The following is a 19222-nucleotide window of genomic DNA, read 5'->3' on the forward strand; positions in this document are numbered from 1 at the left end:
AATTAAAAAAACATTTTTTTGAATCAGTATGAATATGAATATACCCTTTATACTTTAAGAGATACACAATAAGTCAATGCAATAAAGCTAATTATAATTTTTCTCAGTAAACTCTATATAATAAATACTTATTAAGCCCCTTCCTACTGTGCTTGAGACACAGATAAAAAGGCAAGTAAGACAGATAATCCCTACCCACATAGCACTCTGCTGGAGAAGACTTTCTCTCAAATAAACAATAATGGGGAAAAAAAGTCTATAACAGAGCAACTACATAGCAGTATGCCCAACCTACTCTAGGGAATTTAGGAAGCTTGTTTTTTTTGGTTTGTTTTTTTTGTTTGTTTGTTTTGTTTTTTTCTTAAGGCGACCTTTAACAGGAGTTCTGAAAGATTAGGAGGAGTTAGCTAGAAGAAAAGAGAAGAAAGAAAATTGGTTCAGCTAGGAAACAACTTGTACTGCACAGGCCTCCAGATAAGAGTTAGCATTTGGAAAGGGGTAAAATCCAGAGTGTGAGGGGGGGTAGGGCCAAGCTGTTACATTATAGTACAAGTTAGGGAACTTAGACCTTGTTTTTAAGGTAATGGGAAGACAGTGAAGGGTTTGACAAAGAAAGCAACAAACATGTATGTGTTTGTAAACATTCAATCTTATTGCCAAAAAAACTGCAAGGCATAAAAATTACAGCAAGCTTAGCCACCATGAAATAGAAGATATATATGAGTCTTAGGAAAACTTCAAGTTAATGAAAATAGAAAATAACTCACCCATCAGCACTTATACCCTATTTCTGAAATGTTATCTGACTTGTGCTTTTTTTGTGATATTAGTAGCAACCGTAAAAATTACATTCTACTATTTTTCTTGTTTTATATTTTCCTTAAACAAATATTCTTAAATAACAATAATAATACAATAAGTTTAATTTTAAAAAATAAAACTAATTCAAGCAGTGGCAATTTTTCAAGTAATTATTATTATCTTCAATTTTGGTGGTTCCATTTTTCAAATCTAGGAAATGTTGATTCTAAATATCTGTGAATATAAGTAGTCATAAAACATGAAGAAAAGGCAAAAAAATTATTTATAAGTCATCCTGAAAGAAGAAAATTATATAGAGCTCACATACTTGTAGAGGCTTCTTTCTTCCAAAGAATGGCTGAATTTGGCTCCTAGAAGTGGCAGCAACTCCTTTAACCTCTAAATCCATTTGAGTTCCTGTGTTTATCATGCAGTATACTTTGAAAAAGGTAGAGTAAATGTTAAATGGTAATTCTTACTCTAATTTTAAATAAGTCATACAAATTACCTAACAAGTCTACCTGGAAAGAAATCATAAGGTTAATCACTTCTAGTGCTTTTACCAATATCAACTTTTTACAGGGCAATTACATTATGACCTGTGTTAGTATGAATAATGGGCCCCCAAAGAAGGCCATCTCTTAATCCTCAGACCCTGTAAATATACCACCTTACATGGCAAAAAGGACTTCAGATGTGTTTGAATTAAGAATTTTAAGATGGGGAGATTATCCTGGATTCTCTGGTGGGCTCAGTGTAACCACCAGAATCCTTGTAAGAGGGAAGCAAGAAGAACAGAGTGAGACAGAGAAGATGTAAGGATGGAAGCATAGGTCAGAGAGGGGTGAAGATGCTAGGCATTCTGGTTCTGAAGATGGAGGAAGAGGTCATGAGCAGCCTCCTGAAGGCAGAAGAGGCAAGGAATGTATTTTCCTCTGGCGCTTCCAGAAAGAACCTGCCCTGTTGACAGCTCGATTTTAGCCCCTTAAGACTAACGTTGTACTTCTGACCTCCAGAACTATAAAATAATAAATTTGTGTTGTTTTAAACCACTAAGTTTAAAAAAATTTTTAGAGCAACAATAGAAAACTAATGCATCTCCCTCTTCTCTAATACCACCATGAGATATACATTTATTTCCTTTACTCATTTCCCAAACCTTTATGAGTTTTGGTTTTGCCAGAGTAGGCTGATGAAAATATTTTTAACAAGCAGTATTCTTCATCTAGAACAAAGAATAAAATGGAGTAAATGGTCCAATTAGTAATAATGTGGTGATTGGTAAAAATGCTAACAAAAGGATATTGAAAGTAATCAACTTGCAAATATGTACAAAATAAAAATCAAATGAATATATTTCATTGAAATTTTGTATATTTTATACTTCACCTTTATATTACCAAGGATAATTTTACATTTAAATATTTATCCATACTTTTTCTATAGTCTTAGATTTATTTTAATAGTAAATTATTTCTGTTTTGTTTTTTAAAGGAAAGATAGTATGGCATCCTGCCAGCTTGGAATTAGACAGACATACACTGTAATCCTGATTTTTGCCATTTTCCCATAATTTAAGTTTGAGTAAAAACTTAATCTCTATGAACCAATGCTTCTATGTAATATGTAAAATGAATTTAATGTTAGTAATTTTCCTGGTGGAATAATGTAACATTCAATAAATGGTAGCCATCATTATTACTACAATATACTTTATTTATTAAAATTAAGTATATTTATTAAAATTATTAAAATATACTTTATTTATAAAATTAATAAAATATATTATTAAAATATACTTTTATTTCATGCCCAGTGAAAGATATCCCAATTCCTTACTAATTTATCTACATGGTTCTCTTCACCCCATCCCTAGAGCTTCTTCCTCTAAAAATCCCTTGCCATAAGCTTGGAACTCCACTCTAAAGTCAAGGAGACTTATCAACCAATAGTAAACATATTCTGAAAAAAAAAATACAAATCATTAGATTCAAAAATTCTCCTATAGCACTACAGATGGCTTTCTTTCCAGAGCTATTTTTCACAAAGAAGCAACTTTTAAAAGTTGCTGTTGTTTTGTTTTGGAGGCCAGGGTTGGGTTGGTTGTTTAATCACACAAATTATTGTATTTGCGATGATGATTTCTGGCTAACAAACCCAAGTTGAGATAAGGACGCTGAACAATCAGCAAAGTGATTTTCTCCACACATCAGTCTCTCAATTATTTATATCCTAGTAACAGTTATAGCTATTTCAAATCACTATAGGTCATTTCAAATCAGTATAATTTATTTGCAAATTTAAAAAGCGGCAACATGTAAATCCTCAAATGTCCAGGTCCTCCCAGTTCCTGTACTTCCCCAGTCAGGACAGTCTTCACTCTTCACTGTCATTAGATTTTCTTTCCCCTAATAAACAGTCAAGACCAAGAAGGTTGGCGTCTCCCACCCTTAACAAAGCATGGGTAGTAAATATTTTGTTAATAAGTAAATTAATGTATAGCAAAATACATGTATACATTTTACACATATTCTTAGATTCCTTTCTCTGCATCTAACTGTAACATAATCACAATGCCAACAAACAAATTCTGTCTTCAATTAGATAAGATGTTTAAAGCATTGCATTATAGCTATTAGTCTTTAATGCTAGACTAGACTGTAAGCCTCATATTTGCTCACCCTATGTCTCAGGATTTAGAAAGCCCACAATGTAGTAGGAACTTAACAAATGTTTGTTAAATAAGTGAAGTCAGTCAATTCGGAATGACAAAACACAAAAGTGGTTAACTTAGATATAGTAAGAGTATTCAAAGGGCAATGCCGTCATACATGGAACACTTTCGGATCTATGGAATTAGAGCAGTCAGGCAACTGACACCCTATGTAGATAATTTTAAGATTTTGACAGGGCTTCAAAGACAAAAACAGCTCAACCTTCTGATCTTCAAACCGAGCCAGCTGAGATCCAGAAAAGTGAACTGTACTTCGCTAAATGTTTGCCAGTTATTGCAGACCCGAATTCACACGTGGGTTTCAGATCTCTTTTCAGTACTACATCCTCACTGGTAAAGGTAATAGAAGAATTCGAGGGGAATGAGCTGTAGGGACTAAAAAATTAGAAACCTAAACTTGGTGGCACAAGAATCAGCAAACAACTGGCTGAGTGAATCTTTGAAACCTATGCCAAGGGTTGTCTTTGTCATTAAGCACTGAATATCCAGCTGGGCTATGTTGGAGATAGGGAGTAGCAAAAGGAAGGGATAGCACTTCTAAATGGCTTCTGTCCCCACTTAAATAGCTGCATGTCATGAGATGATATTGCTAGCATATAATAAATACTGTTGGCTAATGTCTTTAGTGCTACCAAAAATAACTGAACACACTTCCCATTTCCCTCATTTTTTTTTAAGGATGACTATTTCCACTTCCAATTATTATCACTTCTCTCTTGGTAGTAATATTACTGGCTATTATGTTACTTATATCAAATCAGAAAAAAATGAAAAGCAAAAAATAAACTGATTTAATTCAGCCCATAAATAAGAAAAAAAGAAAGAGATGTAAATACAATTTAGTATTTAAGCTACATGAAGGTAGGGACCAAGTCTATGTTGATCCCAGACGACTACAGACCCAGATATCTGAATTGAAACTTAGGTCATTCCTAATTTCAAGCAAAACAGGGTAATATCTCCTTTCACCCACATCACTCCCCCTGCTCCCAAATTATATTATAATTCAGAGCACCTGCAGTGTAGCAAAAGGCATTCCCCATCCCCTACCTAACTGGGATTCCTGGACAGGACAGGCGAGGGGCACAAGAGACAGTCAGCCTGATTTCACCTAACAAGCTCGATAAGAAGAGGTCCAGAGTTAGAAGAGTTGGAAAAGGTATAAACTAGCGCGATTCCTCCAAAAACCGCATTCAGAAAGCTTTAGACAGGACAGTCTAGACAGTCCAGGCCCGCGTCTGCAGGTTGCCCGGCAACAGGCGCCGCAGCGCAGGGCTTCTGATTACACTCTCACCTCCAGGGACGAAAAGGTCGTCGGCCCAAGTCCCTTGTTCGTTCTACGCCACCTCCCGCCCCCGCCAATCTGCCTCCTCAGTTCCGCTGCCTGGCTGACCGGAACTGAGCTTGTGGCCGGAGACCCCGCCACGCTCTCAGAAGTACTTGCTGGCTGGAAAACCCAAAGGGGTGAAACCTCAGCTACAGCCGCCAGAGCCTCCCAGGGAACCGGCTCCGCGGCGCCCCTAAACCCCGGCGAGGAGCCGGAGCGGACTCACTCACCCGCGCTTCTCCTGAGCAGGGAAAGGGCCAAAGCCCGGCCCGGATCCACGGCGGTTGTTGTGTAATACTTTGTCTAATTGAATTCTGTTTAACATATTTCATAAGGCACCTGTCTGTGCGCAGAGCCCAGAATGACGTTTTGAGGAGAAGAAATTTAAGTATATGCTGCAATATCTGCTCTCAAGGACCTTGCACTTATTTTTTTAAAGACTGCAATATATTATATAGAGATACATAGCTATTAGACATGGATATTACTTTAAATTTGTGTAACTATGTACATATAGATGATTACATGAATAATTGCATATATATGTATGTGTATTTGTGTGTGTATATATAATTAAAATTTAAAATGATGTGTGGAAAGGGCAAAGTCCTAGAAATCAAGAAACCTGCATTTTATTCTTTGCCTTTTTTTTTTTTTTTTTTTTTTTGAGACGGAGTTTCCTTCTTGTTGCCCAGGCTGGAGTGCAATGGCACAATCTCGACTCACTGCAACCTCTGCCTCCCGGGTTCAAGCGATTCTCCTGCCCCAGCCTCCCAAGTAGTTGGGATTACATGTGCCCACCACCACGCCCGGTTAATATTTTGTATCTTTATATAGAGGGGGTTTCACCATGTTGGGCAGGCTGGTCTCGAACTCCTGACCTCAGGTGATACCCTGCCTCAGACTCCCAGAGTGCTGTGATTTACAGGCATGAGCCACCACGCCCGGCCTAAATATTTTTATGTATGCTCTGTACACAATGTCTTGGCATCAACTCCTCATCTATAAAGGGAAAAAGCTGGTTTGAGATAATTCCAAGGATCCACTCCACTCTAATATGCACTAACTTTCCTAAATTACACAGCCAAGAGTCAGATATTCAAATTAGAAGTAAGAGTTTATGAAAGTTAATCCAGTTCTTTCATAATCATGTTTTTCTAATCTGCAGTAACTTTTCAAAATTAGCTCCCCTCAGAATGTATGTATCAAAACGTGAATATTTCCAGTATTTCCTGGTGCAAATTTGGGAGTAAAAATACAAATAAATTTTTAAAGTATAAAAATAGTGAAGGAAATGAGGTATAATGTAATCACTCTGTATTTTTCTGCTGCACTCCATAAAATTCATCTATCCATTACCCCCACATAGAAAGAAAAGCAAAAATAAATAGCAGAAAACACACATAAAAATAAAACAGAAAGCTAAATTTAACTTTTAAAAAGTTATAAAAGAACTTAAAAATTCTGGTGCACCAACTAACCTTGGCCATTCCAGAAATAGATGTTCAAGAAAATAACATTAGGACATGCACTTGTTGATTCCTGGCAATTAGACTTTTTACACCTAAATTGTTTTAGTATTTCTGAATATAGCTGTCTAAGCCATTGGGAACATGATCTAAAAAACATAATGTATACAATTCAGACATTTTATTAAAAACGTCTCTTAGAAGAGCAATAATCTTGGATTATGTTTGACTATATATACTCTACTTTTGCCAATCTTTAAATTCATTACTCTATGAAATTTCTGTTGTTGTTACAGGCAGTTAATTTCTCTATACACTAAATGAAACTAAATTAGCTATCTGTTAACCTTTATCCCTATTAACCTTATCCCTATCAACCTTTACTGTTTTGCAGTTCCAAAAGAGTTCGCATTTGAAGCTCAACTTTAAATTTTCATTTACTTGATCATTCATTAATGCAGCCAACATTCACTGAGTACCTACTACTTGAAAATATTTTACTTTATCTTTGTATTTATTTGTTCATTCAGCCACTTATGTATTTGACAAACATCCACTGAACACCTTCTATCTTCAAATATACCCAGTGTTAGAAAAAGTGAAACATATAAGCTTACCCAGCATTTCCTTTTATGTGATTAAGTCAAAAATATTTATTGAGCCCCTCATATGTATATATACATATATATAACAATTAAAATATAGTTTCTGCTCTCAAGAAGCTTACAGTTGTATACAACATTATTAGAAAGTTAAAGAGAACTCATTTATTTATTTGACCAATTTTTATTGAGAGCCTAAAGATTCAGTTCCTGTTCAAGGTGCTAGAGATGTAGCAATGAAGAAAACAAAGCTACTGTTGTGGTGAAGGCTACAATCTGATAGAGAAGGCAGATGTTAAAAAAATGAATAACATAAATTCAGGAGGTAATTAATGCAATGAAGGAAAATAAAACAGGTTAAGTGGATAGGCACTGACAGGGGATATAGAATGATCAGGGAAGACTTCACTGAAGGGAACTCTACAAAGAGCACTGCAGGCAAAAGTAACAGCAAGTGCAAAGATGCTGAGGAGAGGGCATCCTTATCAAGCTGATGGATGTGGCTGATGCAGAATAAGCCAGGAGAGAATGCCAGAGAACTAGCCATGGTCAGATTATGTAGTGTCTTTTGGGCCATACCTAGGACTTCAGATTTTTTATTGTAGCCCCCCACTGTAATGTGAGCCAATTCCTTAAAAGTTCTCTCTCTCTTTGTATACAAACATATGTATATGTATATATGCCTATAGACATCTGTATCTCTCTCTGTGTAGATGTATATATGTCTATAGGCAGACACACACACATATATATGTGTATACAAACAGATTTATACATAGAGAGAACTTTACATATATAAATGTGTGTATATGTATGTGTGTATATACACATATACATGTGTATATGTATGTGTGTATATACACATATACATGTGTATATGTATGTGTGTATATACACATATACATGTGTATATGTATGTGTGTATATACACATATACATGTGTATATGTATGTGTGTATATACACATATACATGTGTATATGTATGTGTGTATATACACATATACATGTGTATATGTATGTGTGTATATACACATATACATGTGTATATGTATGTGTGTATATACACATATACATGTGTATATGTATGTGTGTATATACACATATACATGTGTATATGTATGTGTGTATATACACATATACATGTGTATATGTATGTGTGTATATACACATATACATGTGTATATGTATGTGTGTATATACACATATACATGTGTATATGTATGTGTGTATATACACATATACATATGTGTATATGTATGTGTGTATATACACATATACATATGTGTATATGTATGTGTGTATATGCCTATAGATATCTTTATATCCAGGAAGAGACATATATATATAGACACATGTAGATGTACATAACTGTATTGATTTATTTATCTATCTGTATACCTACACGCACACATATACACACACACACACGTATATATGTTCATGTCTTTGGGTGTGGGATATCAGAAGCTCAGTTTGGACTATGTATGTGATATGAAAGTAGTATATACAGCAATTCTCCATTAGCTGGTAGTAGACTAGAAATATATTATCTATTGCCCAGTAGAATTTCCATTAGGATCCTTGCATTTTTCGTTTTTTTATAATCTAATTTTCTGCTTTTTATTTTTAAAAAGATAGTAGCTGCATCAAAGTAGTTTGTTTTGGTTTTTGTTTTTTGTGTCAAGGTTGACTATGGCGGATCATTCAGCAGATGTAAGTACGTGTTCACTTGAATTAAACAGCATTGTAAACAACTTCAAATTACTAAGTAAAGGTATTTATTTGAAACATAGAAATACTAAAAAAATTAATGTCATGGGGAAAAATGCTGGTTTATTACAGAATATCAATATAACTGATGTAATGAATTTAAAACATTAAGCCAAATGAAGTTGATTTATATTGCATTGCAGGTAAAATAGACAATCAAATGTACTCTGTCCATCCCAGTCTCAGTGTATCAATTAAAGCAACTCTTGGAGTCTACCAGTCACCATACAGTGGCTCTGTTCCAAACTATCAAAAAGGGAAGATTTTGTCAAGAGGAACTACTTGGCTACATTTTCCAGGCATCTATTTTTATCTATCTAAGCATTCGGTCTCTTCAGACGAAAAAACAGAAGGAAATTATTAAATGTTTGACAAGTTGATAATTTAGGATCACTGTATGTCACTGTATAAGTATTGCCTATTCTTACTCTATTCCCAATCTCTGAGGGAAGTGGCAATATGATTCTAGATTATTTAGAACAATAAAAATCTATACACGGAAGCTGCGTCTCAGAAACGAATATATAGTGCTTTGCACTCGACTGGCCCATTGTCAGCATCCCGCACTTGTTCTTTACCTAACTTGTGTGGCTTGCATATTGCAATCTGTATTACAATCCAGACGCGCTCTGCAGATTACAGATTGGATCCACAGAAAGCAGTTTGGATGGTTGAAATTCCCTCCACCAGAGGGCGACTCAGAGCTTTCCCCTGTAGCTCAAAGCGCTGTGGAAGGGGAACCCTGCTGCCTGTTCTTCCCCACAGCGACACTGACAAGCTGATCCAGCCTGCTGGGCATCCCCGCGCTGGGCTCGAGCCTGTGCGGCAGGATGGAGCCAAGGGAGAGCGTGGTGCGGGGGCGTGGGGAAATCGGGTTGCCCCAGCCGTTACTGGTCCGCGCAGTCAGGGCATCCTCCACATACTTCCATGGCTCTGAAGAATAAATTCAGTTGTTTATGGATCTTGGGTCTGTGTTTGGTAGCCAGTACATCTTCCAAAATCCCATCCATCACTGACCCACACTTTATAGACAACTGCATAGAAGCCCACAACGAATGGCGTGGCAAAGTCAACCCTCCCGCGGCCGACATGAAATACATGGTGAGAAAGAACCAGGGCTGGGCTCTTAAATCCCTGACTCATCCTGAGGTATCTGGGTGATAAATTTCACGGACTTAACTTGTACTAATTCAATCCGGACTTTACATATATGCAGTTAAAAAGAAAAAAATTCACACCTTGGTTGGGCTGTCTCCTCCAGAGTCATAGGAGTGAACAAGAAAGGAAGACTTGAAGCTGTTCCTTGCCTCTTGCGGGGAAGGTGGGGATGCTGGAGCAGTGTTTGGAAGTTGCTTTGTTGCACCACTAAAGTTATAAGTACTGAACACAGGATTATTTTGTTTTCTTTCTTCCATTTTTTAGCTAGCAATTTCCACCCCCCACAACCAAGATACAAGATACCAAAGAAATAGCCCAGGAATGGAGATTCTCTTGTTCTCTTACTTATTTTTATATCATATGAATCCAAGATCAAAACAACACTTCATGTGTAGTATTATTTTATTTGAAAAAAATACAGTACTCTATTGAAGAATAAGCATAAAAAGCATTGGATTATTAAAATAATCCATAGAATTTACAAAATTTTAAATACTTGACTATGAATTGTATGATTGGAAATTTCCCTTGCATTATAACTTTTTCTTGTTTATAAATGCATCATTATAAGCATAAACGTTGATAGTATTAGTCTATTTTATGTACTATGCAGATGTAGATACAGTATAAGTCATATCTATTCCAGCTTTCTTCTTTTCTATCCAGTGGAAAACAAAAGTAATTATAAAATCACAACTCAGGCATTAAAATAAGTTCAAAACTGTACTAGTCTACTGTACAAGAAAATTATATTTTGATGGGGGAGAAAGATTCAAATATGTATCAGAAATGAAACAAGAATAAACTAATCTCTTTAATGCAGAATTGTTAAGATATTTTAATATATAATGTTTACCAGCTTGGGGTTGTCCAAGGCATAAATTAACTAGAAATAAATATTCAACGGAATTCAGAAATACTAATATTAGTATTAATATGGGTGATGCCTTTAGAGTTTTATTGTAAATTGTATGATAAAAAAGAGTAAATGTGGGGTTAAATATAATAAATGTTCTTTATATTTCTTTTGTACTCATTGACTATTTAAAGCAAAATATGATAACAATGAATTGTGGAGTTTATAATAACGTAGAAACAAAACACATTATAACCAATGCATAAAAAATGAAGTGAAGTGTCAATAGAATTATTCTGCTGAAAGTTCCTTATATTGTTAAGAATCACAATAATATTTCTGGATGGACCGTGAGAAGTTAAGAATGCATATTTTAATATCTAGAATAACCATTAAAAATATACGAAGAAGTAGAGCTAAAAATCCAGTAAATAGAATACTAAAGTCCTTGATTAATTTTTGGAAAACAGGAACAAGGAACAAAAGAACAAAGAGGGAATCAATTAAAAATAGCAAATGGTAGACTAAAACTTAACCATGTTAAAATTACATTAAATGCAAATGACTACTACATACTTTAATTAAAAATAAAGATTATCAGATTGGATTACTGCTTTTGTAATAGAAACATATCACAAACAGATTAAAGTAAAAAGATGGAAAAAATACATTATGCAAACTCTAAAATTAAGATAGAGTAGCTATATTTATGTCTACCGAAGTAGATTTTAAGACAAGGAGAACTACCAGAAATAAAAGGGGACATTTAGGAAAATAAAAGGGCCAATTCAACAAAAGACACAGCAATCTTCAATACAAATAAATGTAATAATATATTTTAATACACAAAAATTGGCAAAAGTAAAGGGAGAAAGAGACAAAACAGTCATAGAGATTTTAATCTTAGTAAGAGAACAAGTAGGTAAAAATCAGTAAAAATAAAAAAGATTTGAACATCAAACAATTTTACCTAATTGACATTAAACAATTTATACCACACTGCAAAATACAAATTTTTATCAAGTATTCATTACATTCATCAATATAAACAATATGCTGAACCATAAAACAAGTCTCAATAAATTAACAGTATTTGAAATTTTGTTCTGTATTTTCTGGAAAAAAAAGACTTAAACTAGAAATAAAGTGTGCAAAATCTCCCAAAATGTGAAATCAAGCAGCACATATCTAAATGGTCCATAAGTTAAAGAAGAAATAATAATAGAGATTACTATAATTTAGATTCGAATGTTAATGGAAACACAGCATATCAAAATTTGTGGGATATAGCAAAAGAAGTGTTTGGAAGCATACGTATAGATTTAAATGAATATTTTAGGAAAGAAGAATAGTTAAAAATCAAGACCTATTCTTTCAACTCAAGAAGGTAGGAAACAAGTTTAAATTAAGCACAAGAAAATTTTAAAAAAACTAAAGATGATCATAATTTGATGAAATTGAAAGTAAAAGTATGAGGACTAAAATCAATAATATCAAAAGTTGGTTTAAAACTATATATTAATAAAATTGATAAACCAGTAGTAAAAAAAAGATTAATGAAGAAAGACACAACTCAAAAATCAATTTTAGGAATGGAAAATCACTTTTAAAAAACTCCACACATTAAATGGATAGATAGAGAATATTTTGAACAACTTTATACTAATAAATTTGACAACATAAAGAAAATAAATGGACAAATGTCTTGAAAATCAGCATTTTATAAAATTGACACAGTATTTTGATATGTTGTTTATTGAATGATTACTAGTGAATAAGTGCATAAAATGCACTAGTTTTAATGTACAATTTTTTTTACATATGTATACGTCAGTGAAACTACCTACCTCAAGATTGGAATTTTTATTTTATATATGCGTGCCATGTTATTTATCACATAAAGTCTCACAAATATTACATTCTGTACTATGTGTTTTATAAAGTAACATTAAATCCTTGAACTTTGCCTAATAAAAGTATTGCTTATTATTTTTATTTCTTTGATTTCTATTATTATTTTTCAACTATTGTCTTCTTTGTCTTGTACAAATGAAAGAATCTGGGGTTAGAGATTGACTTTGAACCCAATATAAATCTTTTAACAGGGATATTTAACCAATGTATGAATGAGATCATTCATCTGCATCTTCATCAATCTAAATAGTCTTATGCCATTACATAAATTAAATATGTAATTTAAAATATTCTTAACAGAAAATTCAGGTGAATTCTAAGAGAAAAGCAACACCAATCTTATACAAATCTCTTTGTGAAACTGAAAGAGAAAACCTTTTGGAACTTTATGAGTCAACTTTTACCCTGACACCAAACCAGAAAAAACATTACAGGTTAGAAAATTATAGCTCAATGTAGATGCAAAAAATCTTCAACAAAATTATAATCAATTGAATCCAGCAACACAATCTCAGGAATAAAAAGTTGGATTAGGACTTGAAAATTAATCAACAAAATCAGGAACAAAACTGGAAACACCATTAACAGAAAACTCCCCAGAAAATGAAAAATCTGTGAGAAATCTGACTTGGATTGGGGGAATTTAATTGCTGTTTACAGTCTGCCACTCTTCATAGATTCAATGAGAAAAATTATTGATCATCTCAATAGAGTCATGAAAACCATTTGGTAAAACTCTGCATCAATTCATTTTATTTCATTTTTTTTCCATTTTTTCCTGTAGGTTTTTTTAATAATAGTTTTGGGGAAACAGGTGATGTTTGGTTGCATGGAAAAGTTATTTTTTTTCAGTTTTTAAGTTCTGGGGTACATGTGCAGGATGTGCAGGTTTGTTACACAGGTGAACATATGCCATGGTGGTTTGCTGCACAGATCAACCAATCACCCACATATTAAGCCCAGCATCTATTAGCTATTCTTCCTGAAGCTCTCTCTCCTCCCACCGCCTTCTGCCTACAGGCCCCAATGTGTGTTGATCCCCCCATGTGTCCATGTGTTCTCATTGTTCAGTTCCCACTTGTAAGTGAGAACATGTGGTGTTTGGTTTTCTGTTCCTGCATTAGTTTGCTGAGGATAATAGCTTCCAGCTCCATCCATGTCCCTGCAAAGGACTTGATCTCATTCCTTTTTATGGCTGCATAGTATTCCATGGTGTGTCTGTAGCACATATTTTCTTTATCCATTCTATCACTGATGGGCATTTGGGTTGATTCCATGTCTTTGCTATTGTGAATAGTGTGCAGTGAATATACATGTGCATGTATGCTTATAATAGAATGATCTATATTCCTTTGGGTACATACCCAGTAATGGGATTGCTGGGTCAAATGGTATTTCTGACTCTAGATCTTTGAGGAATTGCCACACTGTCCTTCACAATGGGTAAACTAATTTACACTCCCACCAACAATGTAAAAATGTTCCTTTTCTTCGCGCAACACTGCCAGCACCTGTTTCTGGACTTTTTAATAATTGCCATTCTGACTGGCCTAAGATGGTATCCAATTGTGGTTTTGATTGCATTTTTCTAATGCTAACTAATGTTGAGCTTTTTTTTCATTTGTTTTTTTGGCCACATGTATGTCTTCTTTTGAGAAGTGTCTGTTCATGTCCTTTGGCCACTTTTTAATGGGGTTGTTCTTTAAATTTATTTAATCTCCTTATAGACTCTGGATATTAGACCTTGGTCAGATGGATAGATTGCTAAAATTTTCTACCATTCTATAGGTTGTCTGTTCACTCTGATGATACTTTCTTTTGCTGTACAGAAGCTCTTTAATTAGATACCATTTGTCCATTTTTGTTTTTGTTGCAATTGCTTTTGATGTTTTCATCATGAAATATTTGCCCGTGCCTATGTCCTGAATGGTATTGCCTAGATTTTTCTTCTAGGGTTTTTATGATTTTGGGTTTTACATTTAAGTCTTTAATCCATCTTGAGCTAATTTTTGGATAAGGTGTAAGGAAGGGGTCCAGTTTCAATTTTCTGCATATGGCTAGCCAGTTCTCCCAGTGGAAAAGTTATTTACTGGTGATTTCTGAGATTTTGGTGCACCCATCGCCCAAGCAGTGCCCAATGTGTAGTCTTTTATCCCTCACCCCACTCCCACTCTTCCCCATGAGTCCCCAGAGTCCATCATTCTTCTGTCCTCATAGCTTAGCTCCCACTTAGAAGTGAGAACATACAATGTTTCATTTTCCATTCCTGAGTTACTTCAATTAGAATAATGGTCTCCAACTCCATCCAGGTTGCTGCAAATGCCATTATTTTTTTCCTTTTTATGGCTGAGTCATATTCCATTATATGTATATATTTTATACACACATATATAAAATATATATGTATATATATATATACATACCACATTTTCTTTATTAACTTCTTGGTTGATGGGCATTTAGACTGTTTCCATATTTTTAGAACTGCAAATTGTGCTGCTATAAACATGTGTGTGCTAGTGTCTTTTTCAAAAAACGACTTATTTTCCTCTGTGTAGATTTTTGACAAAGATGCAAAAGCAATTCAGTGGAGCAAGGATAGTCTATTCAAGAAATGGTGTTGAAACACCATTTAATGCCTATAAGAAAAGAAAAAACTTTTTGACCTAAAGAGCAAAAATTAACCCAAAATGAATCATAAATTTAAATAAAACTATTAGAAGAAAAACAGGAGAAAATCCTCAGGACAGGGCTAGATGAAACTTCCTAATATAATGAATTATTTTGATTTTTATCAAAACCAAAAACTATTTTTAAAAAGTCAACAAATTTGACCTCATCAAAATAAGAAACTTCTACTTTCTAAAGTACCCTGTTAGGAAGATGAGAGGACAAACTACAAACTAGGAGAAAATATATTCAAACCATATATTTAAGAAAGAACTCCTATCTAGAGAAATAAGTCTCAAAACTCAACAGTAAAAAAAAAAAAGAAAAAAATTCAATTAGAAAATTAACAGAAGACTGACATTTAGCCACAGAGATATACAGATGGAAAATAAGCACATGAAAACATGCTAAATATCATTAGCCATTAGTGAAATGCAAATTAAAACCACAAGGACATATCACTACACACCAATTAGGAAAGCAAAAATAAAAAATAATGACAATACCAAATACTGGTGAAGATATGGAGAAAATTGATCAGTCATACTTTTCTGGTGGGAATGCAAAATGGTATAGCCACTCTAGGAAATAGTTTGGCAGTTTCTTACAAAAAAAAAAACAAAAAAAAAACACCTAAACATACACTTACATATGACTTAGACTTGCAATTGCACTTCTGGGCACTTTTTCCTTTTTCTTTTTTCCTAGAAAAAGGAAAACATTGCTACATAAAAACCTGCTCACAAATATTTATGGATACTCCCGATTCAATGCTCTTGAGAAACAGGAGTTTAGTGACTCTATACATGTTTGTAATAGCTCAAGCTTGTAAACATCCAAATTTCCATCAATAGATGAAAGTTAAACTGTGGTACATCTATACCATGGAATATGACTTGGTCATTAAATGGAACAAACTATCAACACATGGAACATCCCCGTGGCTCTCAAAGGCATTATGCTGAGTGAAGAGAAGCCAATCTCAAAATGGATACATAGAGGAGGATTCTATTTATATAACATTCTTTTTTTCTTTTTCTTTTTTTCTTTGAAACGGAGTCTCGCTCTGTCGCCCAGGCTGGAGTGCAGTGGCGCTGTCTCGGCTCACTGCAAGCTCCGCCTCCCGGGTTCACGCCATTCTCCTGCCTCAGCCTCCAGAGTAACTGAGACTACAGGCGTCCGCCACCACGCCCGGAGAATTTTTTGTATTTTTAGTGGAGACGCGGTTTCGCCGTGTTAGCCAGGACGGTCACGATCTCCTGATCTCGTGATCCGCCCGCATCGGCCGCCCAAAGTGTTGGGATTACAGGCGTGAGCCACCGCGCCCGGCCTCTTTTTTTTTTTTTTTTTTTTTTTTTTTTGAGACGGAGTCTCTGTCACCCAGACTGGAGGGCAATGGCACGGTCTTGGCTCACTGCAACCTCCGCCTCCTAGGTTCAAGCAATTCTCCTCCTCATCCTCCTGAGTAGTTGGGATTACAAGCACCCGCCACCACACCTGGCTGATTTTTGTATTTTTCGTAGCGATGGGGTTTCACCCTGTTGGCCAGGCTGGATCTCCTGACCTCAGGTGATCCACCCGCCTTGGCCTCCCAAAGTGCTGGGATTACAGGCATGAGTCACCACGCCTGGCCACCTATTTATACAACATTCTTGAAATAACAAAATTACAGAACTGAAGAACAGATTGGTGATCGCCAGGGGTTAAAGATAGTGTGGGTAGTGAGTGGTTGTGACTTAATAGGTTAGCATGAAGGATCCTTGTGGTGTTGAAACAGTGCTGTATCTAGATATTGTGGGAGTGATTACTTCAATTTATACATGTGATAAAATCACATAAACCTACACATATACAAAAATAAATGCATGTAAAACTGTTGAAATCTTTAAAAGGTCTGTAGATAATACCAATGTCAATTTCTTATTTTGATATCATACTATTGTTACAAAAAATATTATCATTGGGAAAAGTAGGTGAAGTCTACACAGGACCCCTGTGTATTATTTTTGTAACTTCTTGTGAATTTATAATTAGTTAAAAATAAAAAGATGTTTAAAAATAACCTTGGCAATTATACCTACATTAAGACTGTTGCTTTTGTCATGAGTTGTTTCTGGACTCTGTTCTGTTCCATTGAGCTATTTGTCTTCCCTTGTGTCAATATGACAATATCTTAATGTAGCTTTATGATAAATATTGATATCTGGTAGAGAAAGTCTCCAGTTTTATTCTACATTTAAAAGATTGTCTGAGCTTTACTTGGAACATTGCATTTCCACATAAATTTTGTAATCAATTTCCACCCCAAAAAAGCTACTTGGAGTTTGATTAGAAATAAAATTATATGTCATAATCAATATTCTTTTGCAATACAGAATATTCTGGTCCATGAACATTTTATATCTCTCCATTTATTTAAGTCTTTTACAATTTCTTTCAGTTACGTTTTTGCAGTTTTCAGCAGAGAGATCTTGTATATCACTTATTAAATTTATTTATACATATTGAATGTTTTGCAGCTATTCATTTGTAGAATATACATAGATATATAATAGATTTTTGCATATTTTCCTTGTATCTTTCAACTTTGATAACTTCATTTATTTTTATAGTATTGTTTATGTATTAATTTAAATTTTTATGTATCCAGTCATGTAATCTGTGAATAATGATAGATCCCAATCCTTATACATTTTATATATTTTGTCTTATGTATTTACAACTCATGTATTTTATTATACTACCTAACTTCTTGTACAATAATGAATAGAAATAACAAGGGCAGATATCTTGTTTCATTCCTAATCTTGAGGGAAAGTTTTAGTATTTCACCATTTGATAAGATTTTTGTCTGTTTGTTTGTAGATTATCAAATTAAGGGGATTTTTTCTTTCTATTCCTAGTTTTTTGCCCTTTTTAATTATCAATGAGTATTCATCCTTTAATTGTAATAAATTAACATGACCTTCTGAATTACTAGACTTTGAATTCTGGCTTATTTTAATCACATTCCAATTTATTTGTTTAGTGACTCTAATGTACCAGGCCATCTGCTAAGTACAGGTAATATAACAATGAACTGTCATAGAGTGAGTATAAATAAGTATTTCTGAAGTAGAACTAAAAAGAAATGACTAACTATGAACATAATAAATACCAAAGAAAAACTACATCTTATTAAAATAATAAATTTAAGCAAAACTTAGTTGATTATAATCATTAGAATAATTTAATGCAAATACTTATGCACAATTCAATTTAAATTATTTTTATCTTTCAGATTTGGGATAAAGGTTTAGCAAAGATGGCTAAATCATGGGCAAACCAGTGCAAATTTGAACATAACGACTGTTTGGATAAATCATATAAATGCTATGCAGCTTTTGAATATGTTGGAGAAAATATCTGGTTAGGTGGAATAAAGTCATTCACACCAAGACATGCCATTACGGCTTGGTATAATGAAACCCAATTTTATGATTTTGATAGTCTATCATGCTCCAGAGTCTGTGGCCATTATACACAGGTAAATATTTGACATCTTTATTGATTAGTTCTTATTTGTGCATATTTTAATTGCCAGAATTTATTTCTCTGTATGTAAAGTGCCTTTATTTTTCTGGCTGCCTTTACATTTTTTCCTTTATCATAGGTCTTGAGCAATTTAATAATAATATACCAAAGTTTTCTGTATGTTTCTTGTGCTGCAGTTCACTGGCCTTTTTGAGGTTGTAAGTCTATAACTTAAATCAAATTTAGAAGAATGTTGGCCATTGTTTCTGGAAATACTTCTTTCTCTCACTCTCTCTCTTCCCTTCCCTGGAAGTGGGAAGTTCTCTTCAAGTTACTCATGTAGAAAGCCACTTGAAGTTCTCCCCACATAAATTGATGCTCTTGTCTTTTTTCTTGGTTTTCTTCTC

General features: G+C 34.2%; 2 protein-coding genes and 1 long non-coding RNA gene across 18 annotated transcripts in view; 1 reads left to right on the forward strand and 2 right to left on the reverse strand.

Moving 5' to 3' along the window:
• The window catches only part of CAPS2 (calcyphosine 2), a 115005-nt gene that overhangs the window by 49328 nt on the left and 46455 nt on the right, over positions 1-19222 (reverse strand). For 7 of the 14 annotated variants that reach the window (XM_034936243.3, XM_034936241.3, XM_034936246.3 and 4 more), the window contains exons 1-2: positions 4830-7544; positions 1130-1239 (exon numbers count right to left, since the gene is read on the reverse strand). The exons of 2 other annotated variants lie outside the window; for them this stretch is intronic. In XM_034936243.3, coding sequence (XP_034792134.1) covers positions 1130-1231 — 102 coding nt within the window. In that variant the 5' untranslated portion in view covers positions 1232-1239; positions 4830-7544. Of the gene's footprint in view, positions 1-1129; positions 1240-4585; positions 7545-19222 lie in introns of those variants that run through there. 5 more of the 14 variants (XM_063593171.1, XM_034936238.3, XM_057299492.2 and 2 more) reach the window with 4 other exon arrangements.
• Positions 9507-18591, reverse strand: LOC134728446 (uncharacterized). The gene is made up of 3 exons (XR_010108847.1): positions 15952-18591; positions 9943-10084; positions 9507-9637 (listed from the first exon to the last, which is right to left on the reverse strand). It is a non-coding gene; the product is annotated as an uncharacterized LOC134728446 (long non-coding RNA).
• The window catches only part of GLIPR1L1 (GLIPR1 like 1), a 35843-nt gene continuing 26153 nt past the window's right edge, over positions 9533-19222 (forward strand). Inside the window, exons 1-2 of one of the 3 annotated variants that reach the window (XM_055095916.2) lie at positions 9533-9805; positions 18583-18828. In XM_055095916.2, the coding sequence (XP_054951891.1) occupies positions 9632-9805; positions 18583-18828 (420 nt within the window). In that variant the 5' untranslated portion in view covers positions 9533-9631. The remainder of the gene's footprint in view (positions 9806-18582; positions 18829-19222) is intronic. The other 2 variants (XM_003832896.5, XM_055095917.2) reach the window with 2 other exon arrangements.

The sequence above is a fragment of the Pan paniscus genome, chromosome 10 (assembly GCF_029289425.2).
Source record: "Pan paniscus chromosome 10, NHGRI_mPanPan1-v2.0_pri, whole genome shotgun sequence".
In the NCBI taxonomy this organism is placed as follows: Eukaryota; Metazoa; Chordata; class Mammalia; order Primates; family Hominidae; genus Pan; species Pan paniscus.